Source organism: Rhamphochromis longiceps, linkage group LG3 (assembly GCF_057381845.1).
Source record: "Rhamphochromis longiceps isolate RC_006_pf linkage group LG3, R_longiceps_female_GT1.1, whole genome shotgun sequence".
Lineage (NCBI taxonomy): Eukaryota > Metazoa > Chordata > Actinopteri > Cichliformes > Cichlidae > Rhamphochromis > Rhamphochromis longiceps.
Genome location: NC_140559.1, coordinates 54,997,918 through 55,022,814, shown reverse-complemented (window position 1 = coordinate 55,022,814; position 24,897 = coordinate 54,997,918). Strand labels below are relative to the sequence as shown.

Sequence of the window (24,897 nt, the reverse complement as noted above, 5' to 3'; positions counted from 1 at the left end):
AAAATGAATAATTAGCTCCATGCGCTTGAAGGATGTTTCAAGCGCATGGAGCTAATTATTCCAGTTGTGGATGAAAAATATGCCCCGGCACTTTTTCTCTGTCTCTGTGCCAAGGCAGTGGTGCACGGTGGGCTATAGAGCAGATGTGCTAGCTAGCTCTACCATCCACCAAAATCAGAGGCAGTTCCTTCACCCTGCTCAGAACCAAGATTTCCTCACGAGTTTTGGTTGGCCTCAAAGTGTTTCTGTTCAATTCATCAGGACAGCCCGAGAACATGTTGATCAGGAAAGTGTGTCATGGGTAAACTCAGATAATCAGGGCCCTGTTTCAGGAAGCCGGTTTAGAAAACTCAGAGTGAAAAACGATATGCAGGGTTGAGTAACCCCGAACTGTCCAACTCGGAATATTCGGTTTCAGAAAGGCTGATAACAATTAGTTCAGTCAACGCGGAGTTGCTTTAACCCCAAGTGAAGCGCGCGGACGAGGATACATAAAGCCCTGATAAGCGGAGCACAGATTAAGCGAGTCACCATGGAGACGGAGGGAAAGAAGGCGCGGTCAATGTATTTTACAGCGCTTGAGGCCGAAATTCTGATGGCAGCATATGCCGATAACACGCAAATTCCGCGGAAAAAAGTAACACAGCCACAGCTGCGAAAGACAGGGAGCATGCATGGCAAAACATAGCCGACAGAGTCAATGCGTGAGTGTTAATATAAACATTGATCTAGGGATTTCCACCCATTTAACACGTTATTTTATCATATGTTATTTTATTTGTTATTTTATACATTTTATTTTGTGATGTGATGTGAGCGCAGGTGCAACCCAACAGGCCCCAAACGTTCCTGGCAGCAAGTAAAAATGAAATATAAAAATATAGTCCAAACAGGTAAGGTGTAATTGTATTATGAGCCATAGTGCTTGGTCTGTTTGTCCCATGTAAATCAATTGCAGTTAGAGGCTACATTAATTTCCTTTCTGTAAGCACTTATTGAAATTATCTGAGCACATTACAAGTACATATTTGCTTACTCTGTATGCTCAAATGTGGCCCGTTATAGCCAACAGAAAAAAAGCGGAGGCCCGAAAAACAGGTGGGGGTCCTCCACCACCACCACTCACAGAGGCTGAACAGTTGGCCCTCAGCCAAAACAGTGGGCGCCCTGTGGCCGAAGGCATCTCTGCGGGGACATCCTCTGAGTCAATAACCCCGCAAGACACAAGTGCCTACATAGGGGGTAAATCCAAAATAATACATGATGTGCATACATCCTTTCTTCACAGTCACCTTTGCAGTGCTACTCATTCATCTGATAAACTCTTTACCATAATGGATTATTTTGTAGTGAAGTTATTTTCCTACTGATTTTGCCTTCCCTCAGTCTTGGTTGTCTTTGAGAGCATAATGACAATGAAGTGTAAGGTGATTGGTATGTTTGTTAATTGCCATTTGGTCCCTTGTAAGTTATAAGTGACCTGTATAAACCTCATATTCTATCAGTTGATGGTGGTGGTGTACTGCATCTGGTGCAGCCTCCTGTTGAGCCAGACCAACATGCAGTTGTGAGTAATACTCCACAGATTATATGAGTGTACAGTAGAACAGCAATGTTGTTTATTTCTTTACTACAGGAAAATAATGAAGAAACATTGACAGCTGTTACAGAGGAGGAAGCAACAGAGACACTTTATGAGGTTTACATCTTTTAATACTTTGTGTACAGGAAATACAGGCGACCAATAAAGCCAGTTGAACAAAAAATCTGTTTATTCTTCTTTCAACATGTTGAGGTGATGGGTCAAAAGAAATGATTGTGACATATGGTGTCTCTGACTGCACTTCCATCTTGTATGTCCGTGGGAGGGTCAGGATGTTCATGGTTTGGATCACTGCTGATGTTTGGTTCAGAAGGACAGTGTTCTCCTCTAATTGTGGCAATGTTGTGAAGAATCACACATGCCACAATAATGTCACATGCCCTTTCTGGGGTGACCCTGAGTCTTTGCAGGCACTGGAACCGGGCCTTAAGCATTCCGATAGTCATTTCAATTCTGGCTCTTGTCCTGCAATGAGCCAGATTATATCGCTGCTGTGGGCCCGGTTCAGGGTCAGGGTAAGGGGTAAGCAAATAGGGTAAACATGGATACCCCCTATCACCAAGCAAGTAGCCAGTGAACTCTCCTAAGACAGAAGGATACACTTCAGTTCAAATGTCCCTGAAGCAATTGGTCTTTATATATTTTAAAGTATTCTCAACTCACCATGTCCAAATTTTGTGCTCAGTGTACATTCACGGAATATTTGTGAGTCATGGACAGAGCCTGGCCGCTTGGCTTCCACATTTGTGATAATGTTGGCAGCATCATATATGATCTTCACAGTGCAGAGAACACAAATTAGCATCCATTACTATGATGAAATAATTTGTTAGTTTGAAATGCTACAGGGAACTATGTACCTGTACATTGATGCTGTGGAAAGACTTCCTGTTCACATAGTCTCCTTCATTTACTGAAGGAGCAATGATTGGAATGTGAGTGCCATCTATACAGCCAATCACGCCTGGGAACCGTGAGAATAAATGTAAAATTTAAGTAGTAGTTCAAGTATCACCACATCATAAATTAAGTTTTGGTCATCCTGATACCTGCAATTTTGTGGCATCCCTCTTTGATAAATCTTGTGGGTCTATGACCGGGGAACACCACAAACGAGTGCAGGAGACGTTTCAGTGCAACTGTAACATTCCTGACTGCCCGACAAACGGTAGCCTTGGAAACGTGCTCAGCGTCACCAATATTATACAGAAAGCTCCCGTTTGCAAAAAAACGAAGTACAATACAAATAATATGTACAGAACTGAGAGCATGTCCGCGATGTGTCACATGAGCAATATTAGGCCTGAGGATGTTATTCAAATAACTTATAGATTGTGCTGAGAAACGGTAACGTTCGCACAGACAATCATCAGGAAATGATAAAATGTCCAAACGCGCTCTGATCACTCTCTCCCGGCGGAGAGCTCTGCGGAGAATTTGGGCTTCACGATCTACTGGCTCTTCAAGGACGGGGCACGCCATGTCCGACACTTCCTACTGTCAGGTTTCCGACAAAGGGGCGGAGACAGTCAGGGTTAGTTGTAGTAAACCTGCTAGGGGGCAGGTTAGCTTCACGGAGTGTGTCGTCATAGTGACTCACTCAGGCTTCAGCTGAACTCGCTTTGTGAAACCGAAAACCCAGAGTTTTCGTTAACTCAGGGTATACTTACTCAGTTTTTCCACTAAACCGGCTTCCTGAAACAGGGCCCAGGTTGTGATCCAGCCTGTGTAATGTGTTACGGCCCTAGCAGGGCCTCCTCCTGAAGGTGCCTGTGTGGGCGTGTCCTACCACCTCTTCTGCCTGAGGTGCCACCTTTCCCTGTTACACAGCTGACTCACATCAGTAATTAAAAGTATTTAAGCCCAGGGAAAGGTGAGCTCTGGGCCAGAGTGCCATTAGTGTGGTTACAGCTTGTGAGCTGAGTGTTGTGCTTTTGGTGGTTTTCAGCTAGTGAGCTGCGTGTCCGTGTTTTCAGCTAGTGAGCTGCTCTTTCTTTTTGGCTTACGTTTTACTTTATTGACCAACACCTGAGTTTTGTTTGTTTTTCTTAAATGGTGATAGCGGCTTGTCCGTCTCTTTTAGTTGAGCTACTTTAATAAAACTCTTTAATTTAACCCTTTTGCCTCCTTGACTCCTTTTTCTGACCTGGACACTTTTTGTTACCCCCCCCCCCTCACCGCATGGACCCTTTTAGGGGAACGTAACAAGTGGGGGCTCGTCCGGTATTGTTGAAAAGGGAGTTTTGAGTTGGAATTGGTTTTGGATTATCTTGCTGTTTTCACCTTTAGAGATTCAACTTCCCAGTTAAGTTAGGTGAGTGTCCAGCTGAGCTTATTAAGTTCTTCCTTCGGGCACTCTTTTGTTATTTTGCCTTTTTTATTTTCGGAGTAATCCTGGGTGGGGATTAGTTCCCTGTTGGGGGTAAGCAATTCAGGACTCCGGTCGCTGAAGTTTCGCCTTTCAAGTCGCCTCGAACCCAGCATGCTCCAGAAGATGGGTAGGTAAAGTTTGTTGTGCTTAGGAACTGGGTAAGTTGTGGTTGTTTATTGTGTATGCTGTAAGAGGTAAGTTGGTCAGTTAAACTAAGTTGTGTAGTTTCTGAGTGAGTTGGCAGAGAGGTGTGGTTGTGTCTAAATTAGGGTGTTTTCTAACCCTTCTCCGGCCCCCAAAATGGCTGATGCAGCAATCAGTGCACAGGTGTCTAGAAGCTCGTTTGTGGGCAATAACATCCACCTGGTTCTCGTTTTCTGTGAATCCAGTGTTGAGAGCTTCTTCAGTGTGTTTGAAAGCATAGCATCTGCATTAGTGGCCTGAAGACGTGTGGGGGGTGATGTTGCTGTGTATATTCACAGGTAAGGCTCAGGAAGCTTGCTCTGGTCTGTCTAGGCAGGACAGCCTAGTTTATGAAAATATTAAAAGTGCTGTCCTTCAAGCCTATGAACTTGTGCCTGAGGCCTATAGGCAGAACTTTCGAGGTTTGGAGCCGGCACAGGGTCAGTCCTACCTTGACTTTGCTCGGGAGAAGGCAAAGCTTTTTGGTAGGTGGTGCTCTGCAAGCCAGGTTAACAGTTTGGGGTCGTTACGTGAGCTCTTGCTTGTGGAGTATTTTAAAAACTCTGTTCCTGAGTGTATTGCTCTTTATTTAAGCGAACAAAGGGTTTCCACATTACAGCAGGCTGCCATACTGGCAGATGAGTTTACCCTAACTCATAAAACAAATGCTGTAGAATGTGACATCCCTTCTCACTATAATACGTCTTGGAGAGCTAGGAGGGAGCCAGCTAACGAGGCTGAAAAAGTTGTGGTTTCGAGACCCAAAACGAAGCTTTGTTTCTGCTGCCACAAACCTGGACACCTTGTTGCTAACTGTTTGAGACTGAAACTCAAACAGAAAGCACACTCAAAGCAAAAAGGGCCTGCTTTGAGAAAAATCAGTCAGGGTTCTCAAACCGACTAGGTTGCCCGGCCTAACGGTGTGTTCACACCGAACGCGATGGACGCGAATAAAACGCCCCAAACGCCCCTAATTTGACGCGTGTACATTCGCGTCTCAACGCGTGTCCAAGAAAAATCCATCGCGCGTCAAAATATGATATTTTGACGCGCGTGAACCGGAAATGTGGGAGGAATGTGGGAGGGAGTTGTGCCAGACCTGGTTTTGCAAGATGGCAGCTATCGAGCTAGCGCTTGAAGAGAGAGTCTCCCTTCTCTATGTACTGTGGAGAGCAGAGCAGCAGCGTAAAAGACGTTCTCGCCATACCTGGGTCCATCAGGTCCTCCAGAGGCATGAGCAGTTTGGTGAGTTTCACCACTTGCTCCAGGAGCTGCGCCTGGATGACGGCCGATTCCAGCGCTATCACCGTCGGCCAGTTTGAGGACCTGCTTTCCCTCGTCGGTCCCAGCATTGCCCGCCTAGACACCAACTACAGACGCTCAATCCCACCTGCAGAGCGCCTGTCCGTCTGCCTGAGGTTAGTAAAACTATTTAATACGGTAGTCCTTTATTGATATCTGTGCTAATATGCTAATCCATCCAGTTATACACTGCTAACATGGATGTGCTATGCTAACAGTGAATGCTGTCGGTGTTTACTGAAAGCAAACTGTGGTACAGAGACGACTCTTTATAATATTTCTAGTGATACTCAGAAGGTCTCATCAAGTCCCGATTTAATTCGATTTATGCTGTTATCAGTGTTTGAATGATAGCATGGCTGTGGTGTCACATCAATGTATGCGCTCGGTGTTTGCTGATATCAAACTGTAACATTAGGACCACTGAGTTAACCTTTGTAGTGATACTCACTCCTTTTTATTTAGACCTGGTTTAATTCTGGGATAGTTGAATGTTTGTATATAATCCCTGCAGCTGTCAGACTCTATAGCAGGGGTCACAGCCTTTATTAAAACAGAGTTAGATAAAACTGTGAACAGTTTGGTTCATCTCTAGTTACATGGTTCTATCTTGATAAGCTGTCTTATCACAGATTAATTTTTCAAAAATATTAATGATTTAAGCAAGGAAAGGGCTACATGTCAACACACAACTCTTTATTTCTATTAATGTTTTACTTCATTCCTACCTGATTGACATGTTTAGGAATTATGAGTGATTGGCTCACTGTAGTTGTGAAAGTTGCTACCAATCAAATTATGATATGTTAAAGTTAAAACAAAACACAACTGTTTTAGATATTATCTAATATACATTTTGTAATTATCCTTATAATTACAAAAGGTTTTATGTAAGATTCATGTTTTGTGATTTAAATCTGACATCACAAAAGTATTTTGGAATTTGAATAATGTATTTTGTAACTGCAGCACACATACTGATTTTGAACAATTTTGTCCAGGTTCCTTGTCACCGGGGACTCCTTCAGGACCATCGCGTTCAGTTTCAGAGTCGGTGTGTCCACGGTGAGCCAGATCACCCCCCAGGCAGCGACGTCCATCTGGGACTGTCTAGTGGACGACTTCATGGCTGTGCCTTCACCTGGAGACTGGCGCTCCATCACAGAGGGATTCCAGGAGCGCTGGAACTTTCCTCTGTGCTGTGCAGCTCTGGATGGGAAGCACATCCAGACAAAGGCACCCCATATATCATATAGGAGACACACACATTGATATACACTAAATATTCATTTCATTTCTTTTTTGTGGTGCCCAAATTGATGCACCTGCTTGATTTTGTTTAAACAATTATTGAACACTTTCTGTAAATCCAGTAAACTTCTTTTCACTTCTCAAATATCACTGTGTGTGTCTCCTGTATGATATTTAACTGACATTTTTTATTGTAACAACCAACGATTTATACAGGAAAATAATGTCTATTAACAAGGTTGCCCAAACTTCTGCATCCCACTGTATCAGTATATTTTGTCATTAGTATAATATGAAATAAAGTCTACATGTGTCAAGTCGTGTGCCAATATTTGCTGTGTAGTAGAACTGAGACATTAGTCATTATAAACATTTATTTAAAATAATATTATAAGTCTCAAACAGAAAAACATTAAACATAAATATATAAAATATAAGAATTTACAGAGAGACAGGAATAAAAAGGACCAGCTGCTCTCCAGAGCAGGAACAAGGCTGAGGAGGAAATGCTCCATTGGAGACTGGTGTGGCCTCTTCAGGGACTCCAGGATGGCCAGCTCCACCGCCGATGGACCGTCCTGGGACCCGTCCCTCATCTGCCTCGGAGCCGTCCTCCTCTGTGGGCCTGTAAAACAGCACAAAACACAAAGAAATGAGAAGGCTGCTACCAGATTTTAATTTCAACATTGAAAAAAAAAAAAACAATAACAGGATATAATCAGATTGGTTGTAGATATTTAGTAAAGGTGATCACAAGGGAATCCCACCGACTAAAAAGGTATCAGTGCTTGCTGTACATATCTGTGGGTGCAGCAGCAGGAGCTCAGGGACTGGGGATGCTCTGCTGCAGAATCAGTTGGTTCTATCAATACAGTATTAAATGTTAACAGGTTGGATATAATCGTAGAGTAGACAGTGGTCCCTCATTTATTGCAGGGGTTCTCAGAATAACTAGCCCCTGGTCACAGTTCTCACAATTGATTCTCAAAGTGCAAACCTTTGTAGATTGCAAAACGTAAAAGTATTATTATGCCGCGGTTTGTCTTCATCTGCCCACCACTTTCGTGCGCCTTTTTCCCTCGCGGTGCAGGTGTGTATTTCCGAATGAGGCTCATAGTTATGGGTGTTTTTGTGCTGTTTTTTCTATTGGACGCGATGGTTATCAAAACCAAACGTGATAAATTTGGCAAGCGCAGGAGATTTGTCAATCAGGCTGCAGAATGCAATGCTGTACTGTGCAATAAAAAATCAGCGAAAAAGCAAAGCAGTGACGGATGAACAGCGGGACCACTGTGTGCTGTTTATTAATAAACAATAAAATATATTCCTAAATGATAACATGCATAAAAGCAGAACGGTATTTGTACGTCAGTGGGAAAATAGCGGTGGCTTGCTAGCTTTTGTGCGGCTTCCCCGGGTCAGTGAAAACTTTCAAAAGAGAAATGAATGAACTTACCAGGTTGCCCGATCTCTTCACATATCTTCCTCCAAGCTCGGTCCTTTTTATTCCTGTCTCGGTACTGAAAGCAGCTGGTGTTGTACAGCTCCGAGTTGTTTGCTACCGCATTGATTAGCCTTCCCCTCCATTGAAGTATGAAAGGCTTTGGCTGGATCTGCCCCTTTGACCTAGGTAACAGCCACGTCACCAGGCTCCTGATTGGTTGTCGCGGCGCGATTTGACGCTGGAGTTCAGATTTTTCCAACTCGAGCGGTAGACGCGAAACGCGCGTATGCACAAAGTGCAACACAAAAACTCACGCGCGTGGTTTTATTCGCGCGTCAAACGCGCCAGACGCGCTACACTGACGCGCGTTTCACGCGTTTTGGCGTTTTCGCGACGCAAATCTGCTTCCGAATTTTCGCGGGACCCGCAATCGCGCGTCATCGCGCCTTTCCATTGACTTTACATGTAAACCTGACGCTCTATTCGCGTCCATCGCGTTCGGTGTGAACACACCGTAAGGAAAGGCTACACTTGGAGCATAATTGCTCAGTAGTGTCATGTAGTTGGGGTAAGAGGTCAACTAACCCTGAGCTGCCGTTGGTTGACAATTTCCCAGGTCCTCAAAATGACCTGCAGGGGAACAGACTGAGCACTCATTGAAATGGGCTTGACTTTGTGCCAAGCATGGATGTACTCTGTCTTTTCCACTATGATCGAACAGGCTCCTGCCCTACATGACTGTAAATTTAATAAGTGGGTAAAGTATGATGGGTGTGACAAATGGGTGTGTGATACTCAAGATTCCAAGATTCTTTATTTGTCACATGCATAGTCATACAAGTACAACACACAGTGAAATCTGTCCTGAACTGCTCCTTGACTGTGCAAAACATTATGAACAATAACTAAATTTAAATTAAAAAATAAAAACAGAAACTTTAAATTAAAAAACAAAAATGTACATTGTGCAGTGTTTGTGCCATATTAGCACAGCAATGTATTAACAGAGCAATGAAAGTAGATTAAACAAAATGACCAAAGTAATGTAAACAGAGACACCAGAGTAATATTGTGTAAAGTAAAGAGTGATCAGAGTAAACGGTAACGTATTCGAAACCATCAATGTAGGTGTTTGGGAAATGCAGTCACCAGCAGGATGAACCTCGGTGAGATGTCCTATAGTAGGTTGAGGTCAACTTTACCCCCAACTTCTCAACGTCTTTGTACGTGTGTTTCTAGTCTTCAAATAGTTGTTTTTTTTAAGGATAAATAGAAAGGCTGGCCTACAGGGAAGCCCCAGCCAACAGGTAGCTGGGGCTTTTGAGTTTGAGCCAAAGATGGACTAACTTTGCCATCCAGGAAATGCAGATAGAAAGGTAACAATTTATGAAATGCAGATTAAGATTCTTGCTCCTCTTCTTATTTTTCAGTTTGCATATCCTCCATCCCTTTCCTTCTTTCCTAGAGGTAGAAAAACTCACTTTACCAGTTTGTCTGCCTGTAGTTCACAACAATGACTCATCTGTTTACTAACATTGCTTGTCTTTTTTAAATTAAAGGATATCATTTTTGGCAGCATAGTGGTGTGGCACCATCATATCACAGGTTCGGAATTTTAATCCAGTAGCTGGCCAGGTTGATTTGGTTTTGCATGGATCCCCTCCTGATATGCCAGCTTTTCCCCACAGTCCAAGGACATGCAATGTAGATTAACTGGTGATTCTAAATAGGGTGTATGTGGGAATAAATCACCATCTGTCTCTCTGCATTGGCCACGTGATCGACTCTTGTGACTATGAATTGGATAACAGGAAGAAAATGAATGAATTGAACATTTTAGGCTTGGACCAAACACAGAATAACTTTAGCATCGAGGCACTGCAGATAACAAGGCAAAAGTTAAACAATGCAAAAGTAAATTCCCCTCTTCTTATTTTTCAATTTGTACATCCTTAATTCCTTCATGCTCATTTCCTTACTTCACTCTTTGTGTCCCTCCCACCAGAGAAATGAACAGATGAGAAATGGAAAACCTGAATATCAGTAATTTAAACAAACAAGATGTTTTTGCGTTAGAGCCGTCTTTATTATCATCATCATTATCAAAGCAATGCCAGCTGAATATGATGTTTGGCCCAGCTGTACATGGAATAATCCTAAAACATTTTATGATTTCAAATATCAGATGTGACTGAAAGATTAGAGCTCTCTTCTAAGTGCCCTTTAGTAAATGCTTTATTAATTGATCAACATACTGCGTTACTTTGCTTTCGCCATATCTGGCTGAAGAAACTAATCAACAACCCTGAATCATAATGAATGAAGCACAGGAGGAGGCGTGGCAGGAAACTTTCACTCTGGCTTTGTGCACCCTAACTGGAAGAACTGCTTGAATTTTTTTGTAAGTAAGTCCTTACTCAGAGTTTTTTTCTCATTTTGCAGATCTTTAAAAGCATAGTGGTGTAATACTAAACCATAGCAGTTTAATTTTAATTTAATTTTAATCGAGTTGTTGGCTGCATTGATTTTGTCTTGCATGGATCCCCTCCTGATGCACCAACTTTTTTCCCCACAGTCCAAGAGTGTACAAGTTAGTGTAGACTCTTGGACAGTTGGTGATTCTCAGTGTACTGTATGTGAGTTTTACTCTGCATTAGCCCCCTTCATGGACCCTGTGACGATGAACTGGGTAAATGGAAGAAAATGGATGATTGGACTTTTGACAATAACGTTGCCATCCAGGAACTGCAAGTAGCAAAGCAGCAGTTAAAGACAACACAGAAGTAAATTATTTCCCCTCTTTGTATTTTTCTGTTTGTACATCCTTACCGTATTTTCATGACCATAAGACGCACTGTACTAAAAGGCGCAGTCTCAGTTATGTGTGCCATTACTGTATTTAACACACACATAAGGCGCACTGGATCATAGGGCGCATACAAGTACCGTATGCGTATTTAAAAATAAAGCGGGAGCAAACCTGAGTTCGGTACCTTACTCATATTTTTATTACCAGTAATCGTCATCATCGACAACACACAAGCATACAAGTGTGCGTATTTAAAAATAAAGCAGGAGCAAAACAAAGTTTGGTACTCACATTTTTATCATCAATCAAAGTCCTCATCCTCTGTGTCTGAATTGAACAGCTGCGCTAAATCTCCATCAAACATGCCAGGTCCACTTTCTTTACTGTCAGAGTCACTTTCCGTGCCGTGCGGCTCCTCGGAAATGATGCCGGCTTTTGCGAAAGCTCGAACAACAGTGCCAGCAGACATGTTAGCCCAAGCATCTACAATCCATTGGCAAATTGTGGCGTAACTCGCCCGACGCTGCCTTCCACTCTTGGTGAAACTGTGGTCTCCATCGGTCATCCATCGCCCCCAGGCCACTCGTAGCCTTACTTTGAACGGGCGGTTCACACCGATGTCCAGCAGTTGGAGTTCCTTTGTCAGGCCTCCCGGAATGACAGCAAGCTCACAGTTCATTTGTTTCACTAGTTTTTTCACATCGGCTGTGAGATGGGCACGCATAGAGTCACAGATTAAGAGCGATGGTGATGCGTGGAAAAAACCACCTGGTCTCCTTACATACGCCTCCCTCAGCCACTCTTTCATCATTTCCTCATCCATCCAGCCCTTTTCATCTGCCTTAATGATGATTCCTGCTGGAAACTTCTCTTTAGGCAAAGTCTTTCGCTTAAAAATCACCATAAGCGGCAGTTTCTGTCCATTAGCATGGCAGCCAAGCACAACAGTAAAAGAAGACTTTTCATACCCCGTTGTGCGTATCGCTACCGTGCTGGTCCCCTTGTTCTCCACAGTGTGACTCACCGGGATGTCAAAAGTGAGCGGGACCTCGTCCATGTTTGTGATGTGGCTGGGCTGAATGTTTTTGTCGCCGATGTGTTTGCTGCAGTAGGAGCGGAAGATGGCCAGCTTTTCCTTATAATCTGCTGGAAGTTGCTGCGCTACCGTAGTCCTGGTCCGGATGGAAAAATGGCACCGTTTCATGAAACGAAAGCACCAAGACGGACCTCCTTGGAAATGTTCAATGTTCATCTCTTCAGCTAGTGAAACTGCTTTTAGCTGAATGGTGACCGTCGAAACGCTTCTCCCGCTCGTTCTTTGCTCGATGATCCACCGCTCGAGTCTTTCCTCCAACTCGGGCCACCTCGCCTTATGTCCGCGGAAACTCAGCTGCGTTTTCTTGACCTGCCGGAGCTTGTTTTCTAGCTTCCTCCTTTTGCGAACCATCGATTCGTTAATCTTAAATTCTCTCGACCCTGCTCGATTTCCATGTTCCTCCGCGTAGCTGATGGCCTTCAGTTTAAACTGTGCTTCGTAAGCGTGTCTCTTTGCCATTTTCAGGGTTGTTAAAACAACGATGTCCTGCATAATGCACATACCTGTTCTTTTATACAGGTATGTGCGATAAAGTCAACACACACACTTCACCCTTTAGCGTTCTCATGGTGTTCTCTACTACGTCCTCATTCAACCCGTTCTCACTCCCAAAGCGTAACATTTTACGCTAGGTGACAAATCGTCACCATATTACGTTTTCGGCTACCCACCACGTTCCTAAATGACGACCTCGGAAAAAGAGGAAATATGAGAACCGTCTGGACTGAACCTACACATGTTCGCTCTTTTTCTTCAAATCGCTTAGAAACACGCTATTTAACATCATTAAAGTCCTGGTTAAGGTCAGGAATAAGGTTATGGTCAGGGCTAGGGATAAGGTTAGGTTTAGGGCTGGAATACAGGTCTGGAACGTCTACTACCGCGGGAGCGTCATTGCACTGGATTCCAGCCATAACCCGCCGCGTACCATAAGAACGCCGAAGGTCTCCTTTCGCGTTCCTCAGGAACGCCGCGGGACGTGACAAAACGTCCACATGTTACGCCTCGGGAGTGAGAACGCTCTGCCTCATTACAACACACAGGGCGCACTGCGCTATAGGGCGCGCCGTACTTTTTGAAGAAAATCTAAGGCTTTTATGTGCGCCTTATAGTTGTGAAAATACGGTAATTCCTTTGTTCTCATTTCCTTAATTCTCTCGTGTCCCTCCCATCAGAGGTATGAGCAGAAAGATACAGAGTCAGCAGGCACTTGCTTAGTCATTTGTAGCAGTCATTTGAACCAATATCAGTTGAATATGATGTTTGACACAGCTATGTGTGATTTATTACACGATTTTGTTACAGAAGACTAAAATATTTAATGATTTCAGATATCTGTCAAAATCTGTGATAGCAGATCATGAGATTTGAAGAGGAGGACCCAAAAGCAGACATCTGTAGACTAAAGTAGTTTTAAACAAAAGCGAGCCATTTATTAAAGGCTGGAAGGTGGTACAAGTGGCAGGCGAAACGTGAACCAACACCTCAATAAATAAACTAAACTGGGCAGACTAAACCTAAAACTAAGACACCGGGAAGCCCAAACATGAGACCTGACGAGGAACCATGGACAAACCAACAAAGGGAAACAGGCACAATATAAGGATAGGAGAGTAATGGTAACATGGCGGGGACAAACAGACATAACAACACAGAGGAAGCAAAACTAAACACACTGAACACAGGATGCAACACTGTCAAAGTAACACAGGAAACACTAAGAAGCAGACTAATTAACACAACTTGACACAGGAGCTGGAACAAAGCAATGCACATGGGAACCAGACGGACTTGGGAGACAACGGGAGGAGACACAAAGAGGGGGAGCGCAGAAACATTTAAGAGAGACGAGACAGAAACAGAGGGACACAGAGGGAGAGGAAGATATTCATGGTGGGCTTGGGAGAACATACATGAAAGCACAATACAGACAGCGGAGACATAGAATGATAACATAACCAGGACATGTAAACAGGAAAGAGAGATGAGACACAACGACATCACTAGGAACAAACACAGAGGACATGACAGGAAACAGGGAATGACACAGTGACAAGAAAACATGGATTGGGAATATAATCAAATTAGAAGGAAAAACCACGATTAAATAATAAAACAAATTACACATTTCATCACAAAGAAATCAGAAAAACACCATAAACTCAAAATGCTCAAATAAACCAGAACCATGAAAATATCAGATGCAAATGAAACATTAAATCTCTCTTCTTGTTAGTAAATGATTTAATAATTAAGTAAATACTTGCTGATTTACTTTGACTTCCCCATGTGCGACTAGAGCTCTTTCTAAAAACATGAGACAGATTTATAATTCATTTTTGCACCCCCACAAGAGAACACTGAAAATAGATTAATTTTTGTTTAATGTCCTCATGTCCCTTTCTTTTGCTGATTTCACAGATCTTTCAGATCTTTCACTCACTTACTTGCAAATCTGTTTTATTTAGTGATGTGCAGTAGGACCTCCACAGAGGGAGAGTTCTGCCCTGTACCTGAGTGTATGAACACTCAGACTTTCAATACAAGTCTGAGTCAAGATTACTGACAAAAGGAGGAGAGAAAAAGGAGAGAAAGCAAAAAGATAGAGAGTGACTTGTGAGCTACATTGAGTCATATCAACAGAGAGAGAGATAGAGCTCCCTTTGCTTTACAGGCAGAAGTCTACAGTTTGATTCAGTCTCTTATCTGTTTTTTTCTACTTTGAGCAGAAAATATTATTTGCTCCATCAGGTGACGTCATCCTCATACAAGAGACACAGCTGTAGCTATACATTACAAATAAAGTTAAGAAAAGTTTATTCATGGTCCAGAGGTCTCTCAGCAGAGGATGATTCAGAATTGCACTGAGCAACGAGTGTGAAACAGACTGTTGCAATTGACCGATAAGAAAATCTTATAAATGTTACCTTCTCAGAAAGAACAGGAACACATTTAGTCATTTTTCGTTTACTCTATCTATCTCTCTTCGTGTCATCAGGTTTGTTCTACACTGTCAAGCACCATTAGAAGCTGGCATATCATTAGTGTATGTATGTATGTATGTATGTAGGTATGTAGGTAGGTAGGTAGGTCCGTCCGTCCGTCCGTCCGTCCATCCGTCCTAATGATATGCCAGCTTCTAATGGTGCTTGACAGTGTAGAACAAACCTGATGACACGAACTGCTAGAAAACTTAAAAATCAAACCAGACACATCCAAACACATTAAGGCCTGTGAGCAAAAAACAAAGCCGACTGAGCCCCAAAACAGCTGTAAATCTGTGTGGTTGATAGTCACACAGTTGTTAGTGGGTATGTTTTAATTTATAAATTGTTTTATTGTAAGCAACTGAAACCGCATGATCATCTTTACAATCACACTTTGTTGTCTTTTCAGTCTCAGTATTTTTCTATCCTTCATTGTGAGGAGATTCCATTATTCACTGTCTGGTATCATCAGTATCTCTGTTTGGAGATGTGTAGGACTTGCTTACATTATTGTTTCCGAGAATAGCATTATCATGGTGTGACAATAGCCAAACTGGCCAGCAGGGGTCACTGTGAAGATAGATTTTAGTTTCACAAAGCCTCGAGTTGACCACCATGAAGCAGTGAAAAGCTTCATTCAGACTCAGTGACACTCAGTGTATTTAAGATCACCCAAACATCATTTCACGTGTGTTGCTTAAGTGTATTTTGGATATTTCAGGCATTCATATTTTGAGCTGGTGCCACCAAAAAATAGTGAAACAAGTTTACTCTTAGTGTTCTTTCAAATATAATATACTTACAGGTCTCTATTATTGACGGGGAGACTTTTTTACTGACTGTTAATAAATACGATATTATGTGGGAAATAAATAAATGTGGGATGAAAATGATAATTAAACTGATAATATCAATTTCCATATAAACACAACTGCCTCATTGCATTGTGTAAAAACCATCTTCCCTCTCCAGTATATAATTAACAATCAACAACGTTTCACATCGTTTTATTTTTTTTTATAGTTATTCTATAGATGGAATTAGTGAGGAAGATTTTTTAATATGAGATAAAGACAATAAAGATGTGTAACATGAATTTAGACTGCCAGGACATTTATGTAATTCTTGCAATCATTTTATAATATGTTTGAAAGGTGCATCACACACACAAGGCTTCTTTTGGCTGTACATCAACCACTGTTGCCAGCAGATGTCACTCATGAGTGTAATGACTGAAGGTTATGAACCAGTTTTCGAAACAGTGGTTCAAAAAGGTTCACAGCTTCATAAAGCCTGTTTGCAATCACTAGGCGCAAGAACCCAAACCAAACTTCAAAAAGGGTGTGTGTCAGGGAGGAGCGCCACACCACAACTGATCTCTGAGGGCTTTTATAGATCACTGGCACAATGGTCCAGGTCTTGCCAGTTCCACTGATGGGAACAAGTTGCACCAATTCTCGTATTTGCCAAACCAACAGGCTAGCAAATCTAGTTTATAGGCACAAAAATAAAATGATAGTCTTGAATAATGAGCTAATTATACACAAGACCCACTAGAGAATAATATAATATATAAAAAACACTGACATATCTTATCAAAAATTCTTGAAAGAGTAGTTGTCAAACAGCTAACTGATCATCTGCCAAATCAACCTGGCCAGCTACTGGATTAAAAGAGTTTCATTCAGGTTTCAGAGCTCATCACAGCACAGAAAAAGCTTTAGTGAAGGTTACAAATGATCTTCTTATGGCCTCTGACAGTGGACTCATCTCTGTGCTTGTCCTGCTAGACCTCAGGGCAGCATTTGACCATAATATTTTATTAGCGCGATTAGAGCACGCTGTAGGTATTACACTGCACTGAAGTGCTTTGCATCATATCTATTTAATAGATTTAATAGACTTTGTTCATGTAAATGGAGAGTCCTCTTCACACACTAAGGTTAATTATGGAGTTCCACAGGGTTCAGTGCTAGGACCAATTCTGTTTACATTATACATGCTTCCCTTGGGCAGTATCATCAGAAGGCATAGCATACATTTTCACTTCTATGCAGATGACACCCAAGTCTATCTTTCCATGAAGCCAGGTAACACACACCAATTAGCAAAACTGCAGGAATGTCTTAAAGAGATAAAGACCTGGATGGCCTCTAACTTTCTGCTTCTTAATCTCCCCTCACCCCATATATGGCTTAACCCCTTTAATGGTCCATCATATACAAGCATAGGTGAGTCCATAAAGGCCAGGAAGTGAACATTCTTTACCAAATAAAGAAACCAGAATCTTTACATGCAGTGTGCCTGCAGTTGTAAACTATAGTTAAACAGCTTCCCCCAAAATCCTACATTAATGAGCAACAGAAAAATATCTAATCATGCAGTTCAAGACAAGGTTTATAAATTTGAAGCACATCAACGACAACTTTTAACAAAATCACTCTAAGAGAAGTCCTTTAGTTTGAGAGATATTTCTCCATTTTATCATTAAATCCATTGACCCATGTTTCCCAATTTTGTAAGTGTTTCTGTAAAAGAACTCCCATCCCCAGTGTTATTGGGGATAGAGGCACACATTATGGAAGCCCGTTTCCGCCACTAAAAAAAAAAAAAAAAGGATACTTAACTCGAAATTTCGAGTTATCTTTCTCGAAATTTCGACTTATTTTCTCGAAATTTCAACTTAGCAACTCGAAATTTCGACTTAGCAACTCGAAATTTCGACTTAATAACTCGAAATTATGAGAAAAATAACTCGAAATTTTGAGTTATTTTCTCATAATTTCGAGTTAGCTCTGCCAATCAGTAATCTATGTGAATGACGTCATTTCCGTGTTACCCGGAAGCTGAAGCCCTCAGCTACAAATGCTACAGAAATGCTAATTATAGATACGGATCATGAATTCACAAATTGCTGAGTATTTTAAGCGTGGCTTCACAAATGAGGAGATTCTTGCGTTATTAGCTGAATCACATGGCATTACTATCAGCCTCCGTACACTTGAAAGGATTTTACACAACAACCGACTTTGGCGCAGAAAGAACAAAACAGAGGTGGGAGAGGTGGCAGCTTTTATACAAGCACAATTGGCAACCTCAGGACAGTGTCATGGGTATCGTTGGATGCACCAGAAGTGTTGGATGAATGGCATTGTTACTGACAGAGAAACCGTTCGTCTTCTGCTCCGTTTATTCGATGGAGAAGGTGTGGATTTGAGGTCACGTAGACGACTGCGGAGGCGAGTGTATCATAGCAGAGGCCCCAACTATGTGTGGCATATCGACGGCTACGATAAACTGAAGCCATTTGGGATTGCAATCAGTGGATGCATTGACGGATTTTCAAGGAGTATAATATGGCTAGACGCTTACAAGACAAATAATGACCCGAGAGTAATTGCTGGCTACTTCATGGATGCCGTGATTCAACAAGGTGGTTGCCCTGATCGAGTGAGATTAGATCTAGGAACAGAAAACGTCCATGTGGCTCACATGCAACGATTTTTGCACTTTACAGACAATGAACCAGAAAGAGAGCACGTCATATTTGGAGCAAGTACAGGAAATCAACGCATTGAAAGATGGTGGCTAATCTTACGAAGCCAGTGTATCCAGTACTGGATTGAACTATTTGACAAACTAAGAGAGGATGGCCACTTCTCAGACTCTTTCTTGGACAAATCATTGGTCCAGTTCTGTTTTCTTCACATTATACAGGTGAGTTTACATAGGTGATTGTGTAAACGACATGTATTGTAACTGTTTAATTTGTAACAACTCACACGGCCTTTGTATATTATAGAAACATCAGATATATTAAAGTACACGTGAAAAGTAGTGCTTTTTTTTTTTTTTAAACTGTTTTGTTAAAAAAAAAATTCCACATATATATCAAGGAACACAATTATACATTATAACACTGATTATTTATGTGTTTAGGCCTCTCTCTGTACTCGGTTAGCATTTTTGGTGGGTCAAAACTAAGTAAATAAGTATCTGTCTGTTCATGGTGTGTGTGTGTGTGTGTGTGTGTGTGTGTGTGTGTGTGTGTGTGTGTGTGTAGGTATGTGTGTGTATATATACGGATATATATCATTAATGTAGCTCAAAGCTAAATTAATGGTGTGTAAGCTAAGAAAATCAATGTAGAAGTTAGTTGTGCTTTTGTACATTAACATTTTCATATTGTATGCCTGAAAATGTTTCTTTTGTTCATTTTGTTTTCATCTAGGAAGAATTAAATGAAGTTGCTTTGGCCTGGAATGACCACAGAATGCGCCCAGTCCACAACTCCCGAAGTCCTCATGGCCGACCATCTTTTATGTATGCCCTCCCAGACATTTATGGCGCGAGGGACTGTCTCAAACATGTCAATATGGACAAAGTTGAAGCCTGCCTTGAAGAATGCGTGTTCAAAGACTTTCCATGTGAAGAGGATGTCTTTCATCTCTGTGTAGAACTCATGTCAGAACATAACCTGGACTTCTCAGATGATGTGTTTCATACAGTGGATCTGTATGTAAAGCTAAGGCAGTTGATGCTTACTGAGTTGGAGCTTTTGCCTTAAAGGTTAGACATCGTTATGCATTTTTAATTCTGTATTTTCATATTTAAATTGTAAACTTTTATGAGTTATTAATTTTTGGATGGTTGTCGTTTTTGGGGCACACATACATGGGTTTTGAGGGCCTGAAAATGTATTTCACGAACAGGGCCAATTGAAAAAGGCTATAAAAATTGTATTTAATTTTTGGAGGGTTGTTTTTTTTTTTGGATGGTTTATTTCAATTAACAAACCAATTTTTTGTTTTAAAAGCCTTATTATTAAAACATATGTAAACATAATGTCTGTTAGACCTGCTATTTGGAGGATATGCAGCGCATGTCACCTTGGAATTATGATTTCAACTTTTTGTAAATATGCTTTTTCATCTTTCTTTTTATTTGAGTAATTATTGATGTTTTGAAATATCTGGTTATGTAGCAGTAAAAAAAATTTTCACTGTCATTTTTTTCACTGCTGAGACTTTTTATATATACTGACTGTTTTCCTGATTATGGGCAGTATAATTATATATTTTTTAGCATATGGATAACCTAACTGAGTGAGATTTATGGACCTTTTTTTTTTTTTTTTTTTTCGGATTGCGCCTCAGAATAATAAAAACCCAGAAATTACCAAAATTAAAGATGTAATTTGTCTCATTGAACAGTTTATTATAAAACACAGATCTTTTGCCATCATCTTGTCTTAAAACAAAATAACTGTACTGTATTTACAGTAACACAAAAAACCTTAAAGTATTCTTATAAAAAGCTAATTGCAAGCACAAGACTTGGAAAAAGTACGATAATACACTCAACAAAAATATGCAATATGTTTTGCAAAAGTTCAATTATTATTAAAAATACAAACAGAATGGGACAATAAAAAGAGATTGAGGATAATATGGCAAGATCTGATAACAATATCCTACAATTAAAGAATAAGAACATGTGGTCTAAAACCACTATGAAGCAAATACATTAGGCTCAAACATGAAAACAGAAATATAGGAAAATATCTTTTAAATAACTACCCCATCGGCTATGTAGTTTTGAAAAAGGGGGCTATGATACACAAGGGTTTTTTTCCATTACAAAAATCAGGAAAAGCCAACCAAAAATCAACCTTCAGCTAAGCAATTGCTGATTTCACAGAAATCCAAAATAAAAGCATATAGGTGTGCCTTATGGCCATTCAATTTAGCAAAAGTCACCATAACCCAGATGGCTAAACAGAACTGTAAAAACATAACTGTAATAAAATACAATGATACAGTAAAACCTGACTTGTAAACTGTAAAATGTGTGCACGATGATAAAACATGTAGGAGATATTGCATATATCTCCTACATGTACTATACACTACATATTGCAGGGGTCTCAATCGCTAATTTTCTGGTGAACCACTACAATACATGTCATCTTTTGACATTACATTAATAAAATTTGACAAATTAAAATGAACCTAATGCATTTTTTAAAGTTGATTTTGGATTCAAATAATAGAAAAAATGAATAAAAGGTGGAAAAACTGCTTTCATTGTTCACATGCACACATGCTGACTGAGGAAATGGGAATGCTTATAAATGGTCTCCAGACTGCCACTCTGAGACCTCTGCAGAAATGCATTTCACAAGTGTTTAGAAAAATATTGCCTCAGTTGTAATAGGAAAACACAGAAACACAAAGAAGTACCTCAAATTGCATTACAGTGGTATTTCACCAAAGACTTTTTCTTGGAACTCAGTTTCTAAACACCTGAAACCTTTGCTGTGACATTCACATGGGAACACTTTAGTCTTAGTTCACAACTCAAATATAATCTGTTGTAAAACAACAATAGCTTTTAAGCCATTGTCCGTGAATCAAACCTTTATATAATGTCCATAACCCACACATTTGATTCCAACACACTGTTCATCTCCGATCTGAAGTCAGGATAGCTGTCATAATTTATCGACAGCTCCAGTACACACCCACATGTGTGTGCCACAGGTCGTCTCTGGAAACCTTTCAGTTCGTTAAACCCAATGATGATGTTCTTTCCCAGATGTAAATCTGAACCTGTGCAAAACCTGAGGAACAAACACAAATGTTCCTTCTCAGCATTCTTCACATATGTAGTTAGATATTTCTGAATCAGCTTCTGGTGAGCCGTCATTGTTTCAGGGAAAGTGAGACACTTGAGAACTTTTCTCACAGTTGGTTGGAGGGTTTCATAAACTGAAGATAGATCACAAAGGCTTTCCCATGCAGTGCTGAGTGTTCTTGCCCACTGTTCAATAACATAGGCAGGCTCTTGGACAAGTGTTTTGTGTGCAAGCTCCAATAGGACTTCAGTGGCATTGCAGGCTGTTGGTATCTTTCTGCAGCTGTGGTTATCAAGTATGTCTATAAGTTCTTCTTGGTCCACGGTGCTAAAGTCTGATCGCCACGCCTCTAACACTGTACGCTCAGAGTCAGGCATGAACTTAAGGAAATTCTCCACAATATCACTCTTTACATATCCAAAGGCAGCTTGTTCCAGAATGGCAGGTGCAATTTTCACAGGCAGATATTTCTCTCTAACCCATCCAAATGCAATGATTCTGCCCACACTCTCCCACTCCGGTTGCCCAAGATCATGCCTTAAGAAGGGCACTTTGTAAACGTTTCCAGTGGTGCACTGGTCATAGAATTCTTTCCAGAATTCTGAAAGACAGTCTCTCACAACTCCCCCATCGTCATGGGCCATTTCAGGTGTTCCATCAGGCAGTAAGACCTGGATTTTGATGTCGACATCTTCAAGGTCCTTATCACTAAAATGTGAAATGAGCTCTGACATTACCTGCCCTCTGTGGACCACCACTACTCTCCTCACTCTCTCACTGGATGGACCAGGTTGTGGAGAAAAAATCTGGGTGTCATCCAAATTTATTGGCTCACTGTCAGAAAAGGGGCCAACAAAAATAATGTCACTGCTGTGAGAAGTGTTAGCGCTTAGAGACTGCGTGGAAGATTGTGGAAGGTTATCGTTTGGAGTGTCTTCAATGTATGTCACATCATGGCTGATTGTTTCAAATGGAGCAGATGTTTGGACTGTAGTGACAGTAAAAGAAGAGGTTTGGTTTTGAGGACTCGCTTCAATTTCTGAAGATGGATGCAAACCTGGGTTGGAGCTCTGAAGGCTGTCATTTTGTTTTTTCTTTGTGGTGAGGTAGAACCTGAGGATATTAAGTTTTGTGACATGATAAAGTTCTCCTACTGTCAATGCATCATCGACTATCATCTCTTGATAATCCTTCAGATCACAGTCAAAATCTGTTAAGGGCCCCTGAATGTTTCCTCCATCTGGAAAGAACAGGCCTGTTGCAACCTGTAATATGTCCCTTTTCTTGGCATCCTTGCAGATGTCTATTTTTCTTGTTCCTCCTCCTCGTCTAGCTCTAACCTGCTTGAAAACCTCAGTGTCTTCATCATAATGCATCCATCCTATTTCTATTTTTCTATTTCTCTTCAGAGCATTTCTTTTATGGGTTGTTTGGGAATGTTCTTCTTGCCGTGTGCTACTGCCATCCTCTTCAGATAATTTTCTTTTGGACAGTTTGGATTTCAGCCGTTCAAAAAGCGCTGACTTGCGGCTGCTGCCCCTCCGTCTGCAAAATCCAAATACTGCTAGACGATCACCGTATGATGGCAAATAAGTCTTCAGCTCCTCATCTGTCATTAGACTTATGACACTGGCATCAATCTAAAGATGGAAAAATAATTTAATTTATTGAAACAACCAGCCTTGAAAATACAATTCTATTTTTAACTTAAGAACAATGAGGAAAAGTTGCATTTCAACCAGTATCTTGTTGGAATTAAGTACCTTCTCATTCTCCAAGGTCTGTATAATTTCCTCAGAGACTTCTCTTTGTTTCAAGAATTCAGTCAAGTCTCCCATGCTGTAAGGAAGGATGTAAATTAAAATTACAAAATTAAAATAAAGCCACCATATTATCGTCAAAGTATCTGTGCCTACCTACATTATGAGCTCTGACTATGGTGGAGAAGTGGGAACTGCATTTTTAAGTGTCCATTTGCACTGTAACTACAATCAGCATCACAATACAGTCAATCCCACATTTTCTCAGTTGTCTGGTTACAGTTTTATTGGTTTTGTTCCTTATTTATATAGTTGTCAGTCATATTCCCTGTTTTGGGTGATTTGTGATTTTGTTTTATACAGTGCTGTATACTTATTACGCATGCTTTCAGCAAAACGTCTGTTTCATCAGACGTAACAGGTGTCATTAGCGTGTAACAGAAACCTTATAGGTACCTTTGGTTAACCCTGACGTTGCATTCTATTCAACTTTGTATGTAACAATCGCTGTCACACTGTTTTTATATACCTTTTATCCAGTTATCATTTGTAGGAAGGCATTCAAAACTGAAGAACCTGGCGCCATTTGTTGTTAATACAGCAGCTCACGACACGATCCAGTTTTGAGTGCGCACCCCTTTGCGCCATATCCTTCCGGGTAACAAGGAAATGACATCAGCCACGTAGATTTCTTATTGGCAGCGCTAACTCGAAATTTCGAGTTATTTTCTCAAAATTTCGACTTATTTTCTCGAAATTTCGAGTTATCTTTCTCGAAATTTCGAGTTATTTTCTCAAAATTTCGAGTTAATAACTCGAAATTTCGAGTTAATAAGTCCGAATTTTGAGAAAATAACTCGAAATTTCGAGAAAATAAGTCGAAATTTTGAGAAAATAACTCGAAATTTCGAGTTATGGATCTTTTTTTTTTTTTTTTTAGTGGCGGAAACGGGCTTCCATACACACATGCCTCCCCAAACATCACAGAAACTTCTTTGTGCTGTTCTACTTTTTCCCTTCCAGATTTTTACCATCAAGGACAGTGGATATATTTAAACCGGGAGGTAAATTAATGCCAGAAACATTAACTATAATGTTAGTGCTTCTCAAAGTCTGAGGTAAAACCATGTAGCCATGTATTTCCACGCAGCCACCATACATCAAACAATTCTGAACTAAACTTTACAACACAGTGATATTTCTTGCCTTCAAATAATCAATCACATTTAGCTCTGGAAGAACAACCTCATTCTCTAGGTGCTCCCAGCATGCTTAAAGCCTAGTACAGGGGTCAGCAAGCTTTAACACCCAAAGAGACATTTGGATGCGATTTGCACGCAAAAGAAAACACTGGGAGCCGCAGATACTTTTTGACATCCAAAATGAAGATAACAATGTATATATTGTTTTTATTACCTTTATGCTTTGTGTGAACAACTAAGGTGTGTTGCTTA

The 24,897-nt window shown here is 40.8% G+C and overlaps 3 protein-coding genes across 3 annotated transcripts; 2 read left to right on the top strand and 1 right to left on the bottom strand.

Annotated features, from left to right (window-relative positions):
- The first annotated feature begins 5,096 nt into the window (after nt 1–5,096).
- LOC146675326 (uncharacterized) lies at nt 5,097–7,015 on the top strand. Its single transcript, XM_085402498.1, has 2 exons — nt 5,097–5,575; nt 6,461–7,015. The coding sequence occupies exons 1-2, from the start codon at nt 5,316–5,318 to the stop codon at nt 6,729–6,731; spliced, it is 531 nt and encodes a 176-aa protein (XP_085258624.1). The 5' UTR covers nt 5,097–5,315; the 3' UTR covers nt 6,732–7,015.
- Nucleotides 7,016–17,832: 10,817 nt separating this feature from the next.
- On the top strand, nt 17,833–19,834 carry LOC146675325 (uncharacterized). The gene is made up of 2 exons (XM_085400408.1): nt 17,833–18,763; nt 19,278–19,834. The coding sequence occupies exons 1-2, from the start codon at nt 17,945–17,947 to the stop codon at nt 19,611–19,613; spliced, it is 1,155 nt and encodes a 384-aa protein (XP_085256534.1). The 5' UTR covers nt 17,833–17,944; the 3' UTR covers nt 19,614–19,834.
- Nucleotides 19,835–20,992: 1,158 nt separating this feature from the next.
- On the bottom strand, nt 20,993–24,195 carry LOC146675324 (uncharacterized). Its single transcript, XM_085400407.1, has 3 exons — nt 23,973–24,195; nt 23,447–23,522; nt 20,993–23,323 (listed from the first exon to the last, which is right to left on the bottom strand). Exons 2-3 carry the CDS (start codon nt 23,519–23,521, stop codon nt 21,467–21,469), a joined length of 1,932 nt encoding a protein of 643 aa, XP_085256533.1. The 5' UTR covers nt 23,522; nt 23,973–24,195; the 3' UTR covers nt 20,993–21,466.
- Nucleotides 24,196–24,897: the final 702 nt, after the last annotated feature.